Below are 26549 nucleotides of genomic sequence, written 5' to 3'. Positions count from 1 at the left end.
CATTTTTTTCCAACAGACGATTCATATCCAAAAGTCTACCTCCATGAAAAATATTGATACTCTTCACAATAATTTCTAGCAATTCAAGCCCTCTTCTAGCTTCTAGTGAATATGGCTTTTACTTGTTCTTGCCCAATCGTTTTAGTGTCAATGGAAACTGCACCTTGCGTTCATTTTGATAGTAGCTTGACCATCTAAACCTATTTGGTTCTAGATGACAATGTCATCCTTCTCCTGATACTTAGATTTTCTCATTCACAACGGATTCTTCTTCCATAGCCTTCCTATAGTCGAAGAGTTCTGCACATTATAGATACTGTTGTAGGAGAAGTTAGCATGATTCCTTCAACTTGAATTATACGTAAGAGAATACATTTATTGACGTTTGAAGTTCTAAGCATAGACATCATGCTCAATCCATGACTGATCAAGGTTGATAAGAGATATTCGAATGACTGATGATTTCTCCCAACAAGTTTCACACCCATGTTGACTAATTGAGTAGTAGATTTCCCAACTAACCTCTTCATCAATGAAACAATATTTGCAATTAGAAGCGTCTAAGCTTCCACTTTATGCTTCCCAGTCACCTTCTGTTCACATCCTTCATCATCATTTCCATTCTTTCTTGCCTGTTACATAGTAAAATATAAATACACCAGGAGGTGTATTTTGTAAATTTCCCAAAAGTCAATAAAACTTACAGTTGAAACGACTCCGTATTGCTGTCCATCCCCATTCCCTCTTTTTATTGAAAATTCGGTTGTTTCTCTTCTAATGTTGCCCCAACTGATCTCTGTGTCAGTCTTCTCTCCATAACATATTCTAGGTCTATTTTCTATCAAATTTCCAATTCAATTGAATAATTATGTGTTAAAATAATGTTGAAATCAAAATTTTACCTCAAAACCCTGAAATCTAATCTTCGAAATCCCAATTTTCATCCACGTATTTCGCTTTTGCACAGTCCCCCGTCAAAGAAATCTTCACTCTCTAACCCTGCAATTCAATTCATCCTAGATGAAGCTCAAGAATGTGGAAATTTTAAACCGCCAAGCTCAAGATTCCAGACCAATTTATCTGCAAAAAATGGGGAAAAAATATTGCCACTTAAAAATTTTGGCGACACTTCTAAGATTCAGATTTCACATCCATGGCCTGAATGGGTAGACTTTATGGAAAAGTTATCGAAGAATGGATATTTTGAGGGAATTGGAAATCCTTTTGGGAGTAAAAATGAAATGGGTCCCAAGGAGGCAAATGTAATAAGGACGGCTTGTTTGAATTTTGCCCGGGATAACTATCATCTTATAAGGTACTGTGCTTATAACGTTGATTTTGTATTATCGGCCGTTCTTATATGCTGCATTGTGTAACTATTTCTCGTATGACTTGTTCGGAGGCGGATGGTGTTTTTTTCTGTCCGTGCTATATCAGTGCATATGAACTGCTTGTCACAAGGAACTTGTTCGGAGGCGGAAGGTGTTTTTTTCTGTCCGTGCTATATCAGTGCATATGAACTGCTTGTCACAAGGACTGTGTGAAATATTTTTTCGCAAAAGGGTAGTTTTTGTGAAAGATGCAGGTATTGCAACTGACGTTGAATATTAATTTACTCCCAGAAAAGATGACTAGGGAGTAGGGATTATGCAGGTTTTACCACAATTTTCTTGGGTGAATTGCAAACATATGCCAATATATGTTCTCAAAGCGATAAATAAACTTTCTTATGCTTGTACGACAAATTTCGTGTATAAAATATACAAAAATGGTTACAAATTGATTTTCTATGGAATACAGCGTAGGTTGATATTCTTGTGTCTGTGTTCAGATTTGAGATCTGAGTGTTTGAGGACGAGGGATCACATGACTAGAATCCTTGACTTCTAGGTTTGTTGGAGATTTGATTTGCTGAGAAATTGACTTGATTGAGAGTTGAACTTGACTTGAACTTTGGGATTTGTATTTGAACCTTAGGGCTTGAATTTTAATTTGCTTTGATTTTAGTCCTGTGGATTTGGCTTGTCCTTGCTGGAATTTGAAGAAGACTTTGATCTTGGAATTTCCTGGTTTTGGAGTAAAGAAATTTTCTTGTCTTCTTCCGGACTTCGGATTTTCTCATGCATTTCCTTTTCCTAGACTTCTGATTTTCTTGTGCACTTGTGATTTTTCATGGACCTTAGTCCTATCAATAGAAAAATTTATAACCACCCACTATTTATCTATTTTGAATTTAATTTAATGAGTTCAAAAGTAGGATGGGCTTTTTAATGCAAAATGAGTAGACCTTAATATTAATAGACTTAAAATGCTCTAATTAATTATTTATTTTTTAATGTCTATAATTCTAAACCATTTCGTGCTAGCTTATTAGTTTAAATAACTTGTTTAATTAATGAGCTTTCATTGGTTATCGAAGTTTGCTACTTACAGTGCTTAATATTGCTGGTTTTGCTAGATATTTGTCTAGGGAAGATATTCTGGTGGTTGCAGGATCTGGATGTCCGAGCACAGATAGGAAAGTTGTTAACTCTGGAAAACGTCTAAGAGCTCATGTGGGAATTGATGAAGGAAATGTATGTTCTATTTTCAACATTGGTCTCTCTTTGTGCTTGAATATCACTCTGGTTTAAGATGCTTTGCATTTGTTTTAGTAGGCTTGCAGTTCCTGTATATTAAGGGGAGATTGCGAAAGGGCATATGTCAAGGCACGTGAGGATGAAGGTGGTAGGACTGTGGATGTCATGCGCTTTGTGTTGGCATATGGGCTTGATCCTGTATATTGCTCTGTGGAGAACAAGCCATGTTTGAACAAAAGGGTGAAGGAAGCAGTAAGAAAATTGTTGAAAGAAATTATGGACTCGAGGACTGAGGAATGTGATGCTGAACCTCCGAGAGTGACTACCTCTAAATGGGAGTCATCTATAGAAGGAAATGATGTTGAACAAGAAAGGAGCCATAACCAGGTTCCAATGAAGCAAGGCGACTGGATTTGCCCCAAGTAAATGCTCTGAAGTTCACATTATCTTTTTTTCTGCTGTGGTGTGACGACGATTAAAATTTCAATTATTTTCTAGGTGCCAGTTCCTAAATTTTGCTCGGAATTTCAAGTGCTTACGTTGTAATGGCTTATTTCAAGAAAGACTAAGAAAATTATCAGAAGAGCAGGATAATCTTCCACCTAAGAAGGGAGACTGGATATGTGATAAGTAATAATTTATTGAATTAAGTTTGTTCCTGGTCTATTACTCATTTCAGATAGGGTAGCTTCCCTAGTATTTGTTTTATTTCTTATGAGATTTATCTTTTGCAGATGCAAATTTTTGAATTTTGCTAGAAATACAAGGTGTTTGCAGTGTAAAGAGAAGCCTCCAAAGAGGCAACTTAATCCTGGGGAGTGGGAATGTGAATCGTGAGACCATATGCCTATACATTTTAGTGATTTCAAGATCATGCTAAGAACTTCCTATATTAATCTGATGAATATTATCCTGAATGCTTTATGGTGCTCTTTTTTTACAGTTAGGTTCATTTTGTAGGTGCAATTACATCAATTTCAGAAGAAACATGGTATGTCTGAAATGCGATCACAAAAGACCGATAGCATCACATGCTGCTGGCAATTCCTCTCAACCTGTAGGTAATGCTGTAAACAATCATCAGATGCAGAATTGGTTTGGGCAAGAGAAACAAAATAGGGATGAAGGTGTTAGTTCATGGAAATTTGTAGAAAGTGACAGTAAAGATCACGCTGGCTCACACTCGTGGAATCAGGTGCCTGAATACATTGACTTTCCAGTCGTTGGTGGTAAGAGTGATTTGTCCCGTAATGTGCAAAAGCAAGAGATGTGGAAAATGGAAGTGGCCGGCAAAAGCAGAATTGCTTCCTGTGCAAGGGAAAATGCTGGTGAATTTAATTCGATTCAGGTAAAGAATGAGTTTTTTGGGTCTGATGATGACGACGACGACGAAATGGCTGACTGGTTTGGGCATGGAAAAGATCAAGTTGTTGGGGATGGTGGTTTCAGCCATTGATTGAATAGATATTTTGAATCTCACTGCTGAGTTTCTGAGCTACATCGAATAAAGTTGGTTAAATTATCTTGAACTTTCCCATTACATGCATTTTAGCATTTTAGTTTTGCCTTTATGATATTAAAGAACTACAAAAATCAAATATAAATCCTCAGTCTAACATATGTTTGGCTACATGTAACTAACAACACGTCTAATGCGAATGTAGTCCCTTGCTGGAAGTTGTATAATTGTGCAAACTCATTTTAAGTGTGTAACCTCATAAGTCGATAGGATGTCTATCAAAGTTTGATAACTACACGATGCGATCCCTAAATTATTTTTTGACAATATGAAAATTAGGATTTTGATGCTCTTCAAGCTGTGCAGATGCGTGGTGGAGACAGGGTTTTCAACATGGGATTTTTCCTTCTCCCCATTTTTTTTTTTTCAGGAATTAGCTAGTGCTAGAGATGAGAGAGAAACAATTGGGATTGGGGAGGAAGGATGTTAATGAGTCGAGTCGAGTCGAGTCGAGTTACTTAGTTTGGCCCACTATGTGAGTATACTCACGTGTGAGGCAAGCTGAGTGCGATCTGTCTAGCTTCATCAATAGTGGGCTCGTCTTGCCCCACGAGAGCTCCTTTTGATAGGACAAGTCTAGTCAACTCTTAAATTGTTGTTTTAAATTTGAATTTAAAATTTCACTTTCACTCTCCATAGTATATGAAGATGTAAATTTGTAACGAAATAACAAACCTAAAATATTATGTTTTGTCAAAAGAATTATGAAGTTATACAACTCAAATATATTTTCTTCCGACGTGCTTCTTTCACTAGGCACAACCTTCTTACCTGCAGTAAATGCAACCTCAAATACTACAATTGACATTGGAGCCATTATTAAATCATGTACCATCAAAGATAATATTGAATATTATTTTTATTTTGTTTGTTGCCATCGGAGGTAATCAAAATTATTTATCTCTAATAATAATAACTAACTATGTGTCGGATTTCATTTTGTACTAGCATTAGTTCTAGAAGAAAAATGGAATGATAATGAACTTCCTGCAGCCGTGGTGTTTAAGCTCATACATCATCGTTAGGGAATCACGAAGTTGTAAAAGGGGCAGCATATTGTGAATATAAATTATACACTGGCGTTCTATACCACAATGTGTAATGTGAAGAACTATTTTTGATAATAAATTTATAATTATATAAGTTAATACGAATGTCCAAAACATGGACAAGTCCTCTCAATATTTCATCTCCACGATAGCAATAATGTCATAACAAAATGAACAATCACCATCTTACCAATTTTATTTTATTTTTATTATTATTTTTTGGCGATATTAGAAATGAGTTAGAACAACAAGAACCATGGGATAGTAGGTGCCCGTGCACGCAATGGGCATATTAAAGAAAACCTTCTAAAATTTCATTACCTTAAAAACAATTAACTTCACATTAGAATTTAAATCATGATCACAACCATACTAATGCTTATATACTTTATAAGACATAGTAATAAATTGAGGCACCACGAACCCAAAGAATTGTCTCCACTATAGTAATGTCCTTCATTCTCTACCCATGTATTCACAATTTAATTACAGTCACCATTAATGTTCTTGAGAAAAATTCTAATGTTCTCCTACCTTCATGTGATGAGTTTTAAACTCACTGCAAAATGCTTAAATTTACATGCTTTTTACCAATGGCGAATTCAGGAAATTATTCGACACGGACTGAAACGCCAAAAATAAATAAATAATAATAATAAATAAAAAATCACACATATTATTATTATTATTATTATTATCATTATTATTATTATTATTATTATTTACTTAAATATTTCTATTTAATTAGCATTTGGGTTGGAGGGACGGACACTAGCAGAGCCTGGCTCGTCCTTAGATCCGCCCCTGCTTTTTACCTTCACCATCCTTCGATATTTCTTCTTCATAAAATTCCAAATATGTAGGTATGAGGTGTCTTTGCAAAGAATTATTTTCAAGATTGAATGCTCGTTGGATTGAAAAAAGTAATGCTTTGCTTTAAGATTTTTCAAGTTCCGTCCTTTCCAGTTCAACTTTCTACCCATCAGTTAGCACGACATCATCCACCAATTCTACTATCCCAAACTCAACAACCTATCAATTCTCCTTCGACCTCGAGAAATTCTTCATGAGTGTTCTCCAATTATCATAATGACCATCAAATTGTGGAATCTTTTGTTGAACAAATTTTTCAGAAGCCATTGTGTTGACACATAAAAAATTCAGCCCAAATCGAACAGCCCAAGGAATGAGGCCCAAGGAATGAAGCCCAATTGGAGGATCCCCAAATCAGATAGTCCAAAGAACGAAACCCAATTAGACAATTCAGGATGAAGGCCCAAATAGGGAGGCCCATGAACGCGGTAACACCATCGCCCAAACTTGCAAGTCACCCAAGATCTGAGCGAATGGAGTGCCATACAGTCGCCCAGAGCTGCTATTCTATTCTCGCCCAAACCTTCGAGTCGTCCAAGGTCTTAGCAAACATGAAGTGTTATGGTTATCAAAAAGCGCAGTCATCAAAGCAGTTATTAAGCAGTCCTATCACGTTCCACGATTCAAGGAATTCGATTGAAGACGGTTGAACGACAAAGAGTAATGGCAGCAATTAGAAAAGGCAGTTCCATGACAAGTTGGCCATTACGAGGAAAGTGGGCAGTTATAGAACGATCAAACTGTTTTTAGGCGGTTGATCACAAAGAGATCATCTAGGGAGTATAAAAGGAAGAAAAGAAATAGAGCAAAGGCCCCCGAATCAAACACTCTCAAATAGAAAATATGTAACTTTCAATTTTTTAGTTTAGATTTAAACACTTCTTTTACAGTAACTCGTGTACTTGCACCCCTTGGAGGCATTCTGTTTTTATTTTCCAATTGTAAAATCATCGCCAATAAAAAACGTCCCTTTTTGGGACTTTGTCTTAAGAGGTTTGTCCCTTACACAATCGTCTGATCCCTTTTTAATTGTGAGCGGCTAACCCACGCGAAACAATTTGGCACGCCCGGTGGGACAGTGGTGTTTGGTATTGAAAATACAAAAGGTCAAAGAATATGCCTCAGAGATCCGATAAGGAAGCAGCAAGTCAGGGAGGAGTCCAGTCAGTGATCGAGCGATATGAGGAGCAGCATGCCTCTCCACGAACAGATGGACAGAATCAGAGCAGTAACAGTTGTTACGAACCAATGACAGAGTTGAGTCCTTGAACTATGCGTGCACTACTTGGAGAACTCACACAAGATGTCGTTGAACAGGTAAATCTTCGGAATATTCATAATATGGAAAGATTTACCCAAAATGGGAATGCACATTATGACAACATGGCCAAACAACTAAACACTTTGAACGAAATAATGAATAAGTGAGTAGGCCAAATATGTCAACCGGTTCTGCCTCTTGCAAACCACTTTCAAATTAGGACAATTGTGGGACATAATCCCTCAGTCCTAAATCCGAATCAAGGGATAAAACCACTTTCTGGTTCGTCTACTTCAAACCAAAGGGGTGGTGCAGTGCCAAATCAGAACAATGGTAGTGGTACGCCTTAACTTGGGGGGTAATCCAAATGTAAGAGATAATATCCTAAATAATGGACAGAATACCCCACGTGTTAATGAGGGAATAGATGTTCAGGCTAATGGTAATGGCCCAAATCATGGTAACTTTGTTGCCAATCAAGGACCAAACATCAGGTCTCATGCAAATCAACCGGTTAACCAACCTGTAGGAATTCCATATGACCCTAACGTCATGTTAAGGAATCAGATTATGGAAATCGTACAGGATCAGATGGCTTTTGGGGTACGTCCTGTCATTAGGCCGACTTACACAAAGCCATATCCTGATTGGGTAGACCAAGCATATCTATGGCCTAGAGGGTATAAAGTGCCAGAATTCTCACTGTTTACCAGTTTAGGGGAGGTGTCTACTCTAGAACATATAGGGCGATTCACATTGCAAAGTGGTGATGTAACTGATTACCATGAAATGAGGCTTTTCCCTAGTTCATTAACAGGAGTAGCTTTTTCCTGGTTCATCAACTTGCCAGCGAACTCTATTCAAACATGGCAACAATTGGAACAATTATTTCACGCTCAGTTTTATAAAACTGAGTCTGAAGTTACTTTGACTGATTTGGCGAATATACATCAAATGCCAAACGAATGGGTAGAAAGTTTTCTCCAAAGGTTCAAGATAGCAAGAAGCAAGTGTTTTGTACCTCTGCCCGAAAAAGAATTTGTCAAAATCGCTCAAGGTTGTTTGAGCTTTGATTAAAAAAAGAAATTCCAAGACAAGGAATTTCCTGACCTTTTCCAGTTGAGTGCGAATGTGATTAGGTATGAACGACTGATAAGAGAAGAAGAGCAGATGAAAAATTCTAGTAAAGGGACTTATTACAAAGACCCAAATTTTGACGTTCATACCATCAGCGGCGAGTCATACGATCAAGCCGAAATGTGTTTGGCCGAATTGGTCAAAGGAGACACGTATACTTGTCCTATAATGGCTAAGCCTGGACCATCGGGCAAGGATGAGCCCATGAAAGATGGAAACATAAAGGCTAGAACGTTCTCGTTCGATGTAACCAAAGCTGACCTTATATTTGATAAATTATATAAGGATAAGTAGATAAAGCTGAACGATAAGCATAAATTGCCAAACCCTGAACAAATTAAGGGTAAAAAATATTGTAAGTGGCATAATGCATGGTCACATTTGACTAACAATTGCTTGATTTTTTGCCATGTATTGCAGGATGCCATTGAATCAGGATGAATTACGTTCAATGATAAGAAGAAGATGACAGTGGATGAAAATCCTTTTCCACAGCCACTTGGAGTGAACATGGTGACGTCTGGTTTCAAAAACAAGTTGCCAAAATTCAAGTTGGTCATAGATGATGGAGAAGAGGACCCTGGACCACATCCCAGTGTCTTTGAACGAATCAAGGGAAAGGAGCCAAAAAAGGACGAAGACGTCCTGTGTGCAAGATGTAAAAGAGAAGTGAGTGGGAACACGGAGAAACCAGGGCTATGGCAGCATCCCCATCGCCCTACTTTCTTCCCAAACACTCAGCCTGGTAGAGGGTGAGGTACATCATTCTATAGAGGACCACCTTTTGAGAGGTAGTTCAGATCAGTAAATAGTGGGAGAACATTCAGGCCGCAACCTCGCCGACCAAATGTATGGCATTCATTCCAGTATAGTACAGGAAGGCGATACCCTTCAATGAGATGACTAGAACCCAGCAAAGGCGTTTCCAACGAAATTATAGACGAATGATGAGACAACAACAGGGAGTGTCACATCCTAAGGCGCCTAAACTACTCAAAGTAGCCAACCAAAACGTTCTCAAGGATAGTGAAGAAAATGGTACAGATAAATCAATGAAAGAGTTGTCAGAAACTTCTTCTGGGAGATCAAAGTTTGAGCGAAACAGAAGGAATGGAGACGATCCAGATGAGCCCCTTACTATCAAGTTTGGTACGTTACCCCCTGTCGTGGCTAATAATTACTTACTGGCCAATGAATTCAAGAATAAAGAAAAAGAAGAAGAAGAAAGGGAGGACAACGAAGGAGAGGCTTGTGTGCTGGAATGTGAAGAAGGCCAGACTTCTAGAGAGGCCTACAATGATGAAGAAGACAACGGGATGACAGACATCGAAGAAGAAATCGACCTAGAAGCAGAAAGAAGAAAGAGAGGAGTATCGCACAATACTCTGTTGAAGCAACTACATCGAAAGGGAGTTCGCAAAGTAGCCTTGTTGGGAGAACCATCTGGACGTTCTTTCGATTTCTACGTACTGTACGGGACGCCCAAAAGGAAGAAGAGAGTGCCTCGCTCTGAAAACTATGGATCACCTCCAAGAATAATGCCCTCTCCCACAGGTTGGGTAACTGATAAAGAAGCATTAGAAAACAGTAAGGAGGAAATTCAGGAGACAGGGGCTCAGCGCGATATACTGCACGTCGACTTATCACAGAGGGATAATTCGACAGGAAACAAGCAGGAAGTAGAAATAGAGGCTGCCGAAAAGTTATTTTTAAACGGCCAGCCATGAAATTGACTAAACACTTGAGGCCATTGTACGTTAAAGCTCTAGTTAATGGCATCCCTGTGACAAAAGTGCTTGTCGACAATGGAGCAGTTATAAACACCATTCCATCTAGGATGATGAGGAAATTTGCAAAGACAGAGGGTGACATGATTCCAACAGAAGTCATCCTTACGAGTTTCAATGGAGGAGCAACTTCAGCTAAGGGAGTTATGCCATTGGACATAACTATAGGGACAACTACTAGGACCACAGTCTTCTTTGTAATAGATGGTCCTACTAGTTACAATGTGTTACTAGGAAGAGATTGGATACACGGAAGTCGCTGCATACCCTCCTCACTCCATCAATGCCTGGTCTTTTGGAACAACAAGGGTGAAGCAGAGGTGGTGCAAGCTGATCATAGGCATTTTGTCGCAAAAGCAAACTTAGTGGAAAGGTTCATGTACGAAGGAAACTATGGACCTGTCAGGGTAGTCCAAGATGGGGAAGAAACTCAGATCGTCGCACAGAGTGAAGAGCCATTTTCAGTGGATGCACTCACTGAAATGTTCAGCCAAATGAGTCCAAATATAGTGGTCTTAGAAGAGCCAGTAATTGGCAAAAGAATAATCAAGGAGTTTTGAATGGATTCTAAGCCACAAAAGCAAATGGCCGATATTCAGGCCTTCAAAGCCAGATTAATGGCTTTCAATAAAGAATGCAAGGACAAAACGAAAGAAGAGGCAGCCCTAAGAGCGCTGAAAGACAAATGGGCAGTATTCGAGTTACAACAAGGTGGACTGTTTAGAAGAAGAAGTACTTACAAGGGAACTGGACGACGAAGTGATGTGGATCATCAAACCTGGATACTCTCAAACACAAGACCCTCTGATCAAAGTAAATATTGGCAATAAAGGAGAAGATCGTCCAACATTCATCAGCCAGATGCTCGATCAAGAGATTAGTGATAAATTAATCGCTTTGCTAAAGAGTATAAAGATTATTTTGTTTGGGAATATGAACAAATGCCTGGTTTAGATAGAGACTTGGTGGAACATAGGTTACCAACTAAACCTAATTTTAAACCTTATAGGTAGCCTCCTAGACGTTTTGCTCCTAATGTACTCCCTGAGATTAAGAAAGAGATAGAGTAATTATTGAAAGCAGGCTTTATTAGAACAGCCAGGTATGTCGAATGGTTGTCCAATATCGTGCCAGTACTAAAAAAGAATGGTAAACTAAGGGTGTACATGGACTTTAGGAATTTAAACATAACTATACCCAAAGATGAGTATCCAATGCCCACGGTGAATTCTTTAGTAGGCTCAACTGCCGAACACGTCATGTATTCTTTCATGGATGGGTATTCAGGATACAATCAAATTTATATAGCTGAAGAAGACATACACAAAACTGCCTTTAGATGCCCTGGGTCTCTAGGATATTTTGAATGGGTGGTCATGCCTTTCGGCCTAAAAAATGCAGGAGCAACTTATCAAAGGACAATGAATTTAATCTTTCATGATATGATAGACAAGTTTGTTGAAGTGTATGTAGATGATATAGTGGTCAAATTCATTAAAGAAGAGGACCATTTCGAACAGTTAAGATGTTCGTTTGAACGAATGAAGCAATATAAGTTAAAGTTGAATCCCTTGAAATGTGCATTTGGTGTTAATGCAGGGAGCTTTCTTGGTTTCTTGGTACACAAAAGAGGAATTGAACTTGATAAAAATAAAGCGAAGGCCATTTTAGAGGCCAAACCACCTACCAACAAAAAAGAATTGCAAAGGTTTCTAGGCCAAGTAAACTTTTTAAGACGCTTTATTTCTAACTGTGCAGGGCGAATTAAAGTCTTTTCGCCGCTCTTAAAGCTGAAAAATCAGGACGAATTCGTCTGGGAAGAAGAACATCAAAAGGCTTTTGAAAGCCTGAATACATATTTATCAAGTCCACCAGTGTTGGTGTCATCAATCCAAGGACGGTCAATGAAAGTGTATGTATCGGCTGAAAAAGAATCAATAGTTGGAATGGTCGCGCAGGAAGACCAATTTGGTGAAGAAAGGGCAATTTACTACTTAAGTAAGCGGTTAACAAAATGTGAATGTAATTATTCTGCTATCGAAAAATTATGTCTTGCATTGTATTTCACATGTACAAAATTAAGGGCTTATTTACGGTCTGTAACCGTTTATTTAATTTCTAAAGTAAATTTAGTTAAGTATATGTTCTCTCGCCCTATTTTAAACCTAAGTGTAGGCCTTTGGACATTAGTTTTATCAGAATTCGAGATACAATATATACCTCAAAAGCTAGTTAAAAATCAGGCTTTGGCTAACTTTCTAGCCGATCATCCATGCCTTGACATGCCTGAAGAAATTGAATTAGAAATCAATTCATTCGAGCTAAAATCTTGGGTGTTGTATTTCGATGGGTCAAAAACCTCTAAAGGTACAGGAGTAGGAGTATCATTGATTAATCCTTTAGGGATTTGCTACAAATTCGCGTTCACTTTAGACAGGATGTACACCAACAATCTGGCCGAATATGAAGCTTTAATCGTAGGCCTAGAACTAATGATAGATATGGGAGTAAAAAATGTGATCGTTAGGGGCGATTCTCAATTGGTAATTCACCAATTGATTGGTGATTTTAAATTTCAAAGTGATTCCATTATAAGTCAATATGAGATCGCCCAAGAATTGTTAGAAGAATTCGATCAAGTAGAACTTCAATGCGTTAATAGGGTATATAACGACGTGGCAAATGAGTTGGCCCAAATGGCCTCAAGGTACTCAAAGGTTTTGAATTGGAAGTCTACTTGTGAGTATGAAACCATATTGCCCGTGACCCAAAGAAGGGCGAGAATGATTGAACTTCACTGCATACAAGATGGAGATGCAATGGATTGGAAAACAGAGATTAAAAGGTTCTTTAAAGAATCTAATAGAGGGATTAGTAGGAAAATGAAGCTGTGTTTGCTGAACTATACACTAATAGCTGAAGAGTTGTTTAAGAAACGCTCTGATGGTGTATTGCTAAAGTGTATAAGTTTGCAAGAAGCCAGGATAATCATGGTTGAGGTGCACGAAGGGATATGTGGAGCTCATCAAGCTGGCCAAAGGATGAGATGGTTAATTATTAGGAGTGGATATTTTTGGCCAAAGATGGAAGAATTATGCGTTCAGTATGCAAAGAGTTGTTTAGCATGCCAAAAGCATGGTCCAATACAAAGGGCGCCAGCACGAGAGATGGCACCTATTATTAAACCTTGGCCGTTCAAGGGTTGGGCGATAGACCTGATAGGGAAGATTTATCCTCCATCATCCAAGCAACATACTTTTGTTATAGTTGCAACCGACTATTTCACCAAGTGGGTAGAGGCGGTACCTTTGAAAGAGATCACCCAAAATAATGTCATAGAGTTTATCCGTGATCACATTATTTATAGGTTTGGAATTCCACAAACGTTGATGGTAGATTACGGAACATCTTTGAATGAGGATCAAGTGAACAAATTTTTGAGCGAGTTTGGGGTTAAATTAGTAAACTCCACACCATATTACGCTCAATCCAACAGACAAGCAGAATCTTCTAATAAGATTCTAAAAAATATCATCAGAAAGATTATAGATGAAAATGCCAGAACTTGGCACGAATGTCTGGATAAGGCCTTATGGGCTTATAGAACATCACCTCGGTCAAGCACCAAAATTACTCCTTTCCAACTTACTTATGGACAGGAGGCCGTTTTGCCTATGGAAATCAACGTGCAATCGATTAGAGTGTGCTTGCAACATAAGTTAAATGATGATGAGTATACCGAATCACTAGTTCAAAATTTATTGGGGTTGGATGAATTAAAGTTGGACGTCCTAGATAGATTGCAAGTTCAAAAATAAAGAATGGCTAAGTTTTATAATAAAAAAGTCATAGCCAAGTCGTTCAGCATGGGCGAATTAGTTTGGAAGACGATACTCCCTTTGGATAGCAAGGATCCAAAGTACGGGAAGTGGTCGCCCAATTGGGAAGGACCATACAAAGTAAACAGTGTGTTGCCCAATGGAGCATATCATTTGGAAGATTTAAATGGCACCAAGCACGTGAGATTCATCAACGACAAATATTTGAAAAAATATGTTCCTTCTTTATGGGAAAGTGAACAGATAAAAGCGTAATCAAAACATGTTAAACGATTAAGGATAAAAAGGTTAGAGCGAAATACGTTCAAATAAATTCCTTTATTATCAAATGTTCATTACAAAGTTGCAAGATACAAATAATAGATGCTCTACAAGCTCAATTAAAAGTAAGCTAATCTCTCGGTTGAACGTCGAGTAAGGGGCTGGACTGGCATCGTACCGCCTTCCTAAATGTATCGCTGCAATGGCGAGCAAAGAGGCTGAGAAGCACTCTCAGCAAGCAAGGTGGCCCGCAAGCATCCCAAAAATTACCTTTCATCATCGAACCCCTTGTAAAGAACAAAGAGACGATGGGAAGAACTTTGATGGGAAAAATTTCGCTGCTGGCCAAAAAATATTTCCTATATCTCCCATACAAAAGATGACATCAAGATAAGTAGTAAAATGGACGGACCAAACAATCCATTTTTATAGAAGACGAAGGTTTTGGATTGATTCTCAGAATACCAAACAACGGCAGCAAAATGGTTTCGAAGAAGAGAATGAAAATGAAGATGGAAGATGGAAGATGGAAAGTGCGAAGCATACGTGCATTTATAGGGGGTGGAGATGAAGAGACAGAATATGAGCAGCCACATTCTGCCTAGTAAATGGAATTAAGTAGCCCAAAGTCTTGGGAAAAGAGGTGGAAATATCAAGAGAAAATGTGCAAGATTTTTAGCACAAAGCAGTTAAATGCTTGAATGATTGGCGATTAAAAGACAAACGTCAAATAAATACACAAGAAGTTAACATAGATGTTCATTAATGATGTATAATGTTACAAAGGGAAAGTCAAACGCGAAATTACAAAAAAAAAAGTTAAGGCATTATATGTCTTAATTACAATCCGCCCCATACCGAACGAATTCTTTCCTTAAGTTTTCCCCAGTCCTCGTTCTGCCGAAAGGAAGTGATGTTCAATTCAGCCGCAATATCACTATCAACTTCCAACTTTTTGTACTGCTCGACCAAAGACTTAGTTCGCTCAATTCCTTGGGAGGCGTTATGCTTTTTAGCAGCCATTCTTGCCTTGCAGTTGTCCATTTTGGTTTGAAGTTCCTTCATCTGAGCAGCCAAACTAGCCATCAAAGAGTCTTCAATCATGATTTCGGAAGAGATTTCTTTTAACTCGTCTTCAGCTTTGTTGATCTTCAGAAGCAAAGACTCTTTTTCAGATACAGCGCGAAGATATTGAGTACTTTTGGCCTTCAATTCAACATTCTTGGCCAGCAAGGAGAGGACCTCGGAATGGATAACTTTCAACGTCGCTTTAAAATCAGCAGAAAGATTGAGCGACGGAAGTGTCAGTGCTTGCTCCAACTTTGCATTCAAATGCTCAAACTTATCCTTATTTCTGGCAGCACTAGCCTTACCAATGTCCATATCCATGAAGGACACGTACTCAAATATCGACTGCTTGAGGAACTTCATATCTTCCTCTGAAAAAGTAGCAGGACGACCAGCTGGAGCAGGGCGAGATGTCTTGACTTGCCCCCAGGAAGCGAACAAATCTTGGATGGAACGCACAATCTTATCATCATCCTGCAAAGAAAATTGTCAATACTGAAGATTCTCACTACAATGAACAAGATGGAAGTAAAAGTGAAGCAAAGATTACCTCATCAATAATCTTGGAAGATGGCATATCCCCAGCCAAGTCTGCCACCTGTGGCTCCACCATTCGTGAGGACTTCCCCTTATCTAAGGGAGAAGATGTTGCCACAATGGGCAGACTCATAGGAGCATCTGCAGAACTCAAAAGCAATAAATCAGAAACCAATAGCACAAGCAAAGGTAAAGCATCAAAAAACTGAATTACCTTCTGCTTCGATGTTTGGGGGGTCGACGCCCTGGGAAGAAGGTGGCTCATCTATTGGTTGTGATGAGGATTCTAGGACTGAAGATGTCTCTTTAAGCGTAGTCCCTTCATCAGCTGGTTTGGATGAAGCAGCCTTAGCGGAGGATGATGGAGTAGGAGCTGCCGACACCAAGGCCTTCAAAGGAGAGGCTGAACTTTTCTGAAAAGTCCAAATAAACCATTAGCACACAGAAAAGTTTCAAGTATAGAAAAGTATGTTTGTGAGTAAACCAATTTAATTACCTTCCTCCTGATGATAAGAGGGGTATCATCATAACCATTAACATCATCCTCCAGAATGGGAGATGCTGAGGCTGGTCGTTTGCGACTCGGGACACTTTTAGCTGCAGTAGGCTTGGCAGGGAGAGAAGAAGATGGACAAGCAGACTGTTTAGCGCGACGAGGAGGAGAAGGACTCCGAATGGACAAAGAGGTAACTAAAACAGGAGGAGGGGAAGAAATATTTGGCTGGTCCAGTGAATGAAAGGCACGATTGACATCAGTCGCAAACAATCTACGCTTCACTGATTACCAGAGTTGTTCAATAAGGGGATGGATGGTACGGCTAGAATTGAAGGGGGCTAATGAAAAATGGCTCGTCAAAAGAAGATTGCGAGCATTTATAGCCTCTGCCTCCGTCTTATTAATGATATGGAAGCGGTCAATCAAGTTCCTTGAATAGTAAGGAGGAAGAGGCCAAGTTTGGCCGAAACCAAGTTGGCGAGCAAAAAATTGGGGAGCATATATTTGTACCCCAGCCTTGGCATTGGTCCCAGTCAAAATATCATGAAATAACTCCCTCCTGGTTAAAAACTGGACCCAAATGAGTAGAGAGGTGCTCGTGCTATCTATAGTGGAGGGAGGATGCACATAGTCTGGAGTCAAAAAGGGAGGAAAAGAAAAGAAGGAAGGGATTGAATCCAAAGAATAAAAGAATGAAAAAATGTCACTTCTAAACATATGTATAGGAGCCAGGGGCTCAATGGCTAGCCTATAGCAGCTAGCAGAAGGACGAGAAAATGATGGAGCACCAAGCGATGGAAAATAGGGTTTCAACCACATTTGAGTGAACCAAAGAGGTCCACTGTCAGTGGGAAATGCACCATTCTTCAATTGAGATTGAAGAGAAGCCATGCCTTTATAGAGGGCAGCCAAAACGAAAGAACATAAATTCAGAGGCCTACCACGCGCCAATTCGTGCGCTATGGGTAAATAGCTCAGGGAGGGATTTATGCTTGGCACACACAAAACATATTTACAAAGCCAAACCAGAAGAAAGGCCACTCGCTCAGTAGGGGAAGGCTCAGCGCTCGAGTGGTTATGAAGGGTTTGCAGGCTTGAATAAGACTCGGTGATATTTTTACCAAACTTTGGGGCGCCACCAGAAACCAAGATACCAGGAAAAATGGTATCGTCCAAAGGTGGCAGATTCATTAGGGCCCCAACATCTCTTAAAGTAAAAGATATGGGGCCAAGAGGGAAAACAAAGGTATTATACTCAGAAGATCAAAAACTTAAAGCGATCGAAAAAAGTGTTGAATCAAAAATAGGGGTTGAAGAGAGATTTCTAACAAATCAGAAATCCTAGCATTATCAAAAAGTGCCTTAGTAGGACCATGGTCCACAAGGCGAGCATGCCACCTACGGAAAACTACATCAGATTTAAGCCAAGTGCAAATACCTCTTTCGCGAAGTGGCCCTAGCGGCAGAGAGTTTAGAAATGGAGGGCCTTGAGTACAAGGAAACAGCTGGCCCATCGCCGCTTGTTCGACTGCCTTTGCATTGTTGAAGAAAGGATCTAGGTAGAACTCATTGAGTTTGACATTGGCAGGTGCGAGAAAGTTTGGAGTTATGTATGGACGATTAAGGAGTTTCTGAAAGTCTTCAAAACTAAAGGAGTCGCCAGATTGAGATTGTGAAGTAGTTATTAGGGACGAAATGGAGTTTTTCAGAGTTACGCAGCAGGGAAGCAAAGAGATGAACAGTAAAATTTTGAGAGAGAAGTACGAGAAAAGTGAGGCGTGATTTAATGGTGCAGTGAAATGGCGTATTTGGGAGTTATAAGGGTTTGCAAAACGCCGCACCTTTTCAAGCTATGGAAGAAAACAATGATTGAGATTTTTGGGAATTTCGAATGTTGCTAGAAACACAAAGTGAATATGGCAAAATTTAATAATTTGTATTAGTTCTTCCATATTGGGGGGTAATTGTTGACATATAAAAATTCAGCCTAAATCGAACGGCCCAAGGAATGAAGCCCAATTGGAGGATCCCCAAATCAGATAGCCCAAAGAACTAAGCCAATCAGACAATTCAGGATGAATGCCCAAATAGAGAGGCCCATGAATGCGGTAACACCATCGTCCAAACTTGCAAGTCGCCTAGGATCTGAGCGAATGGAGTGCCATACAGTTGCCTAGAGCTACTACTCTATTCTCGCCCAAACCTTCGAGTCGCCCAAGGTCTTAGCAAACATGAAGTGTTATGGTTATCAAGAAGCGCAATTATCAAAGCAGTTATTAAGCAGCCCTATCACGTTCCACGATTCAAGGAATTTAATTGAAAACGGTTGAACGACAAAGAGTAATGGCAGCAGTTAAAAAAGGCAGTTCCATGACAAGTTGACCATTAAGAGGAAAGTGGGCAGTTATAGAACGATCAAGCAGTTTTTTAGCGGTTGATCATAAAGAGATCATCCAGGAAGTATAAAAGGAAGAAAAGATATAGAGCAAAGGCCCCCGAATCAAATACTCTCAAACAGAGAATATGTAACTTTCAATTTTTTAGTTTAGATTTAAACACTTCTTTTACAGTAACTCATGTGCTTGCGCCCCTTGGAGGCATTCTGTTTTTATTTTCCAATTATAAAGTCATCGCCAATAAAAAACGCCCCTTTTTGGGACTTTGTCTCAAAAGGTTTGTCCCCTACACAATCGTCTGATCCCTTTTTAATTGTTAGCGACTAACCCGCGCGAAACACATTGTATATTATTGTTGCAATAGCAACTAAAATTTAAGAGAAACTATTGAAAATGAAGAAAAGCTGCCACTCTAATTCTATACCTCACCTTTTAATTAGTTGTTGAGAGAAACTTCGGTGGGCCAATCACACTATTCTACTTGGTGAGATCATCGAATGGGGAGCCACCATCTCATCGGAATGAGATGGGGAGCTGATGAGATGGTGGCTGCCCATTCGGTGGTTGCATCACGTAAGACAATGCGACAACCCCACCAAAGTTTTTCTTCTCTTTCATTTACTTTTTTCTCATAAAGTGGCTCTAATACTCCAATTATCTGACTGCGATATAATTAAAAGCTCTTGTATGTGTATAATAATGTTAAACTTACAAGTTAGGATACCACAAAATATGCATGAAACAATTTGAAAGCATAATTTATTCGAATATATATTTTAAAAAATGGAACTACTTAAAAGTAATGCAAGACTATTTATTTGTACCCCAGATTTTGAAACTTATCGTTAAAAAATGATCTAAATCCATGCTACGGAATCCAACTCTTTTATTTAATGACATTCAAAGTGAAATTAGACAGTCATCTAAACTTCTATTATAATGATTTTTTTATTATCTATAAAAGATTAATATTGTACGGCACAGACATATTATTAGTAAACTATTTTGTCTATTGTAAATATATTCTATTTTAATATTAGAACATTACAACATTACTAAGACAAACTGCTATATTTTTATGGGTTAAATTCACTGATGGCCACCAAACTTTATATTTAATATCACAATGACCACTTCATTTGATTTTGTTTCATCACGACCATCCAATTTCATATAGCGTTTCATCATGATCATTCATTTATTTTCACTATTTTTCACTAATTTTAAAAGGGGTAAAATTGTAACTTTATATTATATACAAAATAAATTTAAAAAATAAAAATATTTTTTATTTTAAAAATGCTTTTTTAAAATAATATTTTATTTTATTTTATTTTTCTAAGTAAATTTTTTAAAAAAAATAAAATATTTTTTTATTTTAGAAATATTTTTTTAAAATAAGTTTTTATTTTATTTTATTCTTTTAAGGAACATTTTTTAATGTAACTTTTTATTTTTCTAAGTAAATTTTTTTAAAAATAAGTTTTTATTTTATTTTAGAAACATTTCGTTTAAAAATAAGTTTTTATTTTATTTTATTAAGTACTAACTATGAAATTGGGTGATTATGGAGAAATGTTACATGATATTAGGTGACTATGGTAAAATAAAATCAAATTGGTTGGTCATGATCATACTAAAGATAAAGTTAGATAATTATGGTAAAGCAAAATTAAATTGAATGATCATAATGACACTAAATATAAAATTGAATAGCCAACGGTGAATTTAACCCTATTTTTATTGATTTTTGAGGAACATGTGAATTAGTAATCAATTGTTTTCTGTGACGTGAACGCAAAATGCTTCCCATGCTTTGAAAAATTATTTAAAAATTACATAATTTCGGCCGTGTGGGAATTTTTAAAACATTTATCGTAGTCACGTAAAAGCAAAATGCGTCTCATGCATGCACAAACTGAACTTTTCCAAGTAGAGTCCTCTCTGTAAAGCAAAGGTAAAGGTCTTAACGTCATATATTCTTAATTTTGAGCAAAGTTATGCTCATTTCGGTGGACCACGTTTGGCTAAATTAAGGAAACTCGTTTCATCACGTTACTGTATTATTTTAAATTTGAAAAAAAAAAATCATATTCCGAGAGTAATTTTTACATTGTAACTTTGTTAACTTTTAATCTATAAATAATTTGTTTATTTTAACGCTTATTTATTCATTAGCAAACATATCCGGTTACAGCTATGTGTTTTCTTTTTTGATCACAATGCTTTGCACTTATGCAATTAACTCACAGTTATCAGTTGCTTCCACGTTAAGTCTAAAAACTAAAGCATCTCAAACTATTTTTTCTGATAAAAGATTATTCCTTTTTTCCTTTTTCTCCCTTTGAATATAGGAATCTTGAATTTACACCGATTTTATGCTCAAAGCAATGTACTAAATTCAACTACCTTGCTGTAGTGTCATTATTTTATGGAAAAGTATCTTATGGTATGTGATAGCTTTAGCCTTTCTCTACACGTTCTAAAGCAAAATAATTTAGGATCCATGTTATAATTTTTGAACAAGTTCGAGTCCTTAATTTTTTTTTTATTACAGCCCTATGTCGTGTAATTTATTAATGAACAAAGGATTAATCCGCAGGTGTATCAATGAAAACTTCATTAGTCACATTTTCGCCTTCAACGTCTTCTGTTTCAAGCATTTGATTCAAAGTTTAGGTGATGGTTTGTCTGTAGAAGAAGTTAGCGATTCTTAATCCCCTGTGGGGATGATATAGTCTTAACCAACTCTTAGATGTGTGGAAGCATCGTGGTGAGGATTTATCGAGATTTAGTGCTTGCCTATTGTAGCTTTTTTTAACTTATAAGTTGGTCAAACAATATTTTTATCTACATATTTTGTAGAATCCACTACAACTTATAATCTACAAAAATGTTTTACCTAACATACCCTTCGTGCACACATTGAAGACTGAAATTGGTAGATTTCCATTACATTTTTATTTAAGTTAAATACATTAGATTTTTTTTTCAGGACTTATTAATTACATGCTATTAGTTCAGGGACTAGACTTGCATTTAGGATACAACTAAAAAGGTTGGTCATCAATATCAATTCCGAGTTGGTGGTTAGCCAGTTAATGGCAATTTTTTGGCCAAAGACAAGAGCATGGCCGCCTATCTAAAATTGGTCATGAAGTTCATTCCAGCTTTTGAAAGATTTGAGATGGCACAAATTTAGCCGTTCAGAGAATGCTCAAGTTGACGCTCTTTCAAAACTAGCAAGCAACAAAGATTCTCAACTGCTCATGACGGTGCCTATAGAGCATCTTCCCAAACCTTCTACCTCTAAAGGCAAAGGGGTGATGTGGGTCAAAGAACCGTGGATGAAGTCAATTATAACGTACTTAATGACCAAGCCCTGCCCTCTGACAAAGAGGAAGCATGGAAGCTCAGTAGATGAGTCGGTCACTTCGTTTTCCAAGATGACATGCTATACAAGCGAGATTTCTCCTTGCCTTTACTCCAATGTATTGGTGGTGAGCAAACCACGTATGTTTTTCAAGAGATTTATGAGGGCGTATGTGTCAACCACAAGAAAGGATGGTCCCTAGCACAAAACATGTTAAAACAGGGATATTATTGGCCAACATTGAAAAATGATGTATAGCAGTTTGCAAAAAGGTGCGACAAGTGTCAATGTTTTGCAACAATTCAAAGGCAACCTTCTCAAGAGCTAAGTGTCATTTCTAGTCCTTGGCCATTTGCCAAGTGGTGATTGATCTTCTAAGACTCGTATCTAAAGAAAGGATAGTGCCAGCTTTGTAATTGCGCTATTGATTACTTCACAAAATGGGCCGAAGCTGAACCTCTGACCAAAATTATTCAAGTAAATACTTCCAAGTTTTTATGGAAAAATATTATATGCCGGTTTGGAATTTTCCATTCAATTGTCTCGGATAATGAGCGATAGTTCGATAATAAGAAAGTCAAAAACTTATGTGAAGAGTTAGGAATCATAAAGCCCTCACATCATCATCAGGCTAACGAACAAGTAGAAGTTGTAAATAAGACTATCAAATACACATTCAAAAGGAAGTTAGATGTTTCGAAGGGGGCTTAGGTTGATGAACTACCTCAAGTCCTAGCTATTTCAACTACTAGCAAGACTGCTACAGGAAAAACTCCTTCCTTTATGACTTACATAGCTGATGCTATGAGCTCAGTCGAGGGGGGTTTGTCATTTTCTCTTCGCATACATTTTAACTAAATATCCAATGATGAGTTAAGGAAATATGAACTTGATTTACTTGAAGAAATGAGGAATGATTTTGAAGTAAAATGGGCTATCTACCAACGAAAGATGACTAGTTACTACAATTTAAAAGTTAAGAAGAAGTCAATGAAAAAGTTGGATCAGGGACTTATAAAATCGAAAGCATGAATGAAAGGACAAAACCTCATCCGTGGAACTCAGAGCATCCATGAAAGTACTACCAGTGAATGTAAATGAATTCCATGTATGATTTGTTTCAATTAAATAAAAGTTTGCTTTGTTGAAAATCTTTGTTGTAAAGAAAAAATACATCCCATTAACTAAAGTTAAGGGAGAAGCCTCTGTATAGACGAATCGTCCCTGCGCAGGGAAGTATGAGTACTTCGATGACGAGGCTAGACCCCATAATGAACCACCTCCTAAATCGCAAAGTGGATAGCACATCCCCTTAGCAACAAAAGTTGTTAAGGAGGCCTCAGTATGGATGAACCAATTGATCCCATGCTCAGAAAAATTAATAAAAGACACGAACTGCCAACATTTGTACAAATAGCGAATACAAACAAGTATCAAATATCAAAATAAAATGCTACAAGGCAACGAAATAAAAGTTCACTGAAGATAGTAAATAACAAAAATCTTTTTCATTCATTTAGAAGGAAATTACAAATGAGGGCTTCAAGGCCATTTACAAAAAGAAAAGAAATTTTTTTACAAAAGTCCTATCTGCTAAGTAGGAGGGGGAAGGGAGGAATGAAGGGCACTATAGCATTGAAAGCCATAGCTTTTGAAGCCTCTTCATCTTCTACAACATCGTCTTCAATTTCGATCATGTGGTTGCCTTCTGCAAGAGTTTGAGGCTCCTCATCTCCCTTGCCCAAGAATTCAAACCTCAACTTCGAGATGTTGAACGTTTGGTATTTCATCCCAATCCACTTCACCACCTCGGTATAGAATATACCTCCGTCAGATGGAAGTTGGCAATGTAACGCATTTTAGCTTCACTACCAGTAGATTGAGCTTCCGTCCTCATTGTCTCCACCTCTTCTATCAATTCGGAAACCATTAAGCTCAACTCTCCCATCTCATAATTCAAAGCAATACTCTTTATTGGCCTTCTCCCGTGCATTACGAGCCAGTATATGGTGGGCATCAGAAGTCTCCATTCGCTTTGTCATAGAGGCCACCTCACTTTGAGATGAGCAGACCTCACTTTTCAAATTTTTGATTTTCGCTAAGGCAAAAGTAAGCTTCACGGACTCTTTAATTAGTTGTTTTTTCAAGGCTTCTATCTCAGCTGTTGCCTTCTTGGCTACCTCATCAACCCTAGAGTCCTTATCAGCATTATCTTTATTTTTGCTTTGAGTGTTTTTAAAGAGGGCTTCAACCTCTATGGCCACACCAAAGGCTGTATTTTTTAGGGTAATCCCCATCTCATAGGCCACTGACTAATGTCTAAATCACCCCAGAATGTAAGGAAGCCATTAGACCAACAATTGCAAACTTTTTGGATACTTGATAGATTAGAAAAAAAGACATCGAACGAAAGTAACTGAAAATTGTGAGAACGGGTTGAAGAAGACGAGATGAACAAAGAGATTTTGAATTCAGTGATTATCAAATGCAAATGTGATTTTTGCCCTAGGTTCTTGCCTTTCATAGGTAGAGGCATTTAGTCTAACCATTGGTTGTCAATTCAGATCATCCAACCGTTCACTTGAAATTTAATCTGAACCGCACACCACCTCTGCCATTTTCCCTTTTGTGGCCTAGATTAGAGCATCTGAATCACACGCTCTAATATGTCTGAACCAATAAAGACATGCTCACGATAGCCATCATCACTCATTGTGATGATGATTACATATATGGGGACTAAATTGCTTCAACTGTCCTTTTTTTTTTTTTTTTTTTTTGGAAAAAGAAAAAAACTTAAAATCATTGTTGCACAACCATTAAGGACGTCTCATATTCCTAAACAAGTCAAATAGCATGCCTCTTTAGAATTGTTGTCTACAACTTCGCTCAAATTGACGAAGCAAACCATTTCAGCTTTGACTTAGACAACTTCGGCAAGAATTCAACAATATACTAACATGCAAACAACATCGGTCAAGTTAACCCCACCTCCGATTCAACTTCAACAGATAGAAAATCTCAAACTTAATTCCAAAAATATCCCTGATAAGTACTCCGAACATTTCTTTACAATTATGTTTTCAAATTCTAATTCTCATATAAATATTCACAATTAGACTTGACGGACTACTTGGATGGTTAAAAATAACTGTCCCAACAAAATTTTCAAATAACATAAGCCCATGCATTATATGAATGATCATATATAGACCTGGGGGATTATTGTTACGTCTCATGTCCAAAGCTCTTAATAGAGGCCTCCACGTCCAACTCACGTAAAGGCACTGCATGCAAACATCTGACAGTCAACAAGAGCAAAAAAATAAAGAAAGGAAACAATCTACTCTTTGACTGAAGCACTATTTTCATCCATAGTTTTTTGCTGAAGCACTCTCTCTTTGTCGATACATTCTCTCTTCTGGCCAAACCTTTGCATATCCGAAGCTCCCCCTTAAAACCGAGGCTCTCGTTGCCTTTAAAGAGGATATGAAGAGTATCTATAGGAATGATTGATATAACTTTTGTATTAATAAGTGTTAAAAATATCAGCCTAGAGTGTAGAGTGAGTGACCTTTTGTTAATGTAATCAATGGATGACAGAAAGTGATGGGAGGCTCCAATTGATGGGATGAGATCATAGGGTTCTGATCCAATGGTGACCACATCGACAACTCTTGGAACATGTTAAAGGATAGAAAAAATATATAAGAACTTCATATACTTGAAATTATAACTCTCTTTTGCTTGTCTCTTGATATCTAAGTTTGGATTCATTTTATTTTGAGAGTTGTTTATGATTGATCTTTGATTTTACAATTATCATTTATCATATTGTCAGTGCTCGAACGTTTTCGTCTCGTGTCATCTCCCACGTCCATTATCACAGTGATTTTATGACCCTATTTTCGGTAAAAACGTGTCTAAATTTGCTTGCCTATACATGAATGGACCAGACATTTGCTGTCCAAATAGCCATTACGAAAAATAGGGTCAACACCAGCCAACAATTTTTTGCTTCACCCACATTTTACCGATGGCTTTGTATTCATTGTATATTATTGTGCAACTAGCTACGCAAATTCCATATTTGCACTAGAAGAAAAAGGAAAAAAATAAACAGGAAGACAAGAAATCATTGCAACGCAATTTTAATCAATCTCCAACACTGATTAATCTATCTACTAAAATTCATTAACAACAAATAAGATACTTTTTATTTGATTTTTTACCAAGCAAGAAATAGTATTTCGAATGTCACTTTCTTCTATAATTAACTTTCAAGTTTATATTTGTGTTTTATGTACCATCATTTTTTATAGATTTTGTTATTTATATTTATGCTTAATTTAAACAATAATCTATTGGTTGAAC

General features: G+C 37.6%; 1 protein-coding gene across 1 annotated transcript; it reads left to right on the top strand.

Annotated features, from left to right (window-relative positions):
- Positions 1 to 662: 662 nt before the first annotated feature.
- LOC111399101 (zinc finger protein VAR3, chloroplastic-like) lies at positions 663 to 4256 on the top strand. The gene is made up of 6 exons (XM_023026340.1): positions 663 to 1315; positions 2459 to 2576; positions 2658 to 3001; positions 3078 to 3209; positions 3314 to 3412; positions 3540 to 4256. Exons 1-6 carry the CDS (start codon positions 882 to 884, stop codon positions 4033 to 4035), a joined length of 1623 nt encoding a protein of 540 aa, XP_022882108.1. The 5' UTR covers positions 663 to 881; the 3' UTR covers positions 4036 to 4256.
- The last annotated feature ends 22293 nt before the right edge of the window (positions 4257 to 26549 follow it).

Source organism: Olea europaea, chromosome 8, assembly GCF_002742605.1.
Source record: "Olea europaea var. sylvestris chromosome 8, O_europaea_v1, whole genome shotgun sequence".
Lineage (NCBI taxonomy): Eukaryota > Viridiplantae > Streptophyta > Magnoliopsida > Lamiales > Oleaceae > Olea > Olea europaea.
The sequence above is the reverse complement of the archived record's forward strand: the minus strand, read 5'-3'. Positions and strand labels throughout refer to the sequence as shown.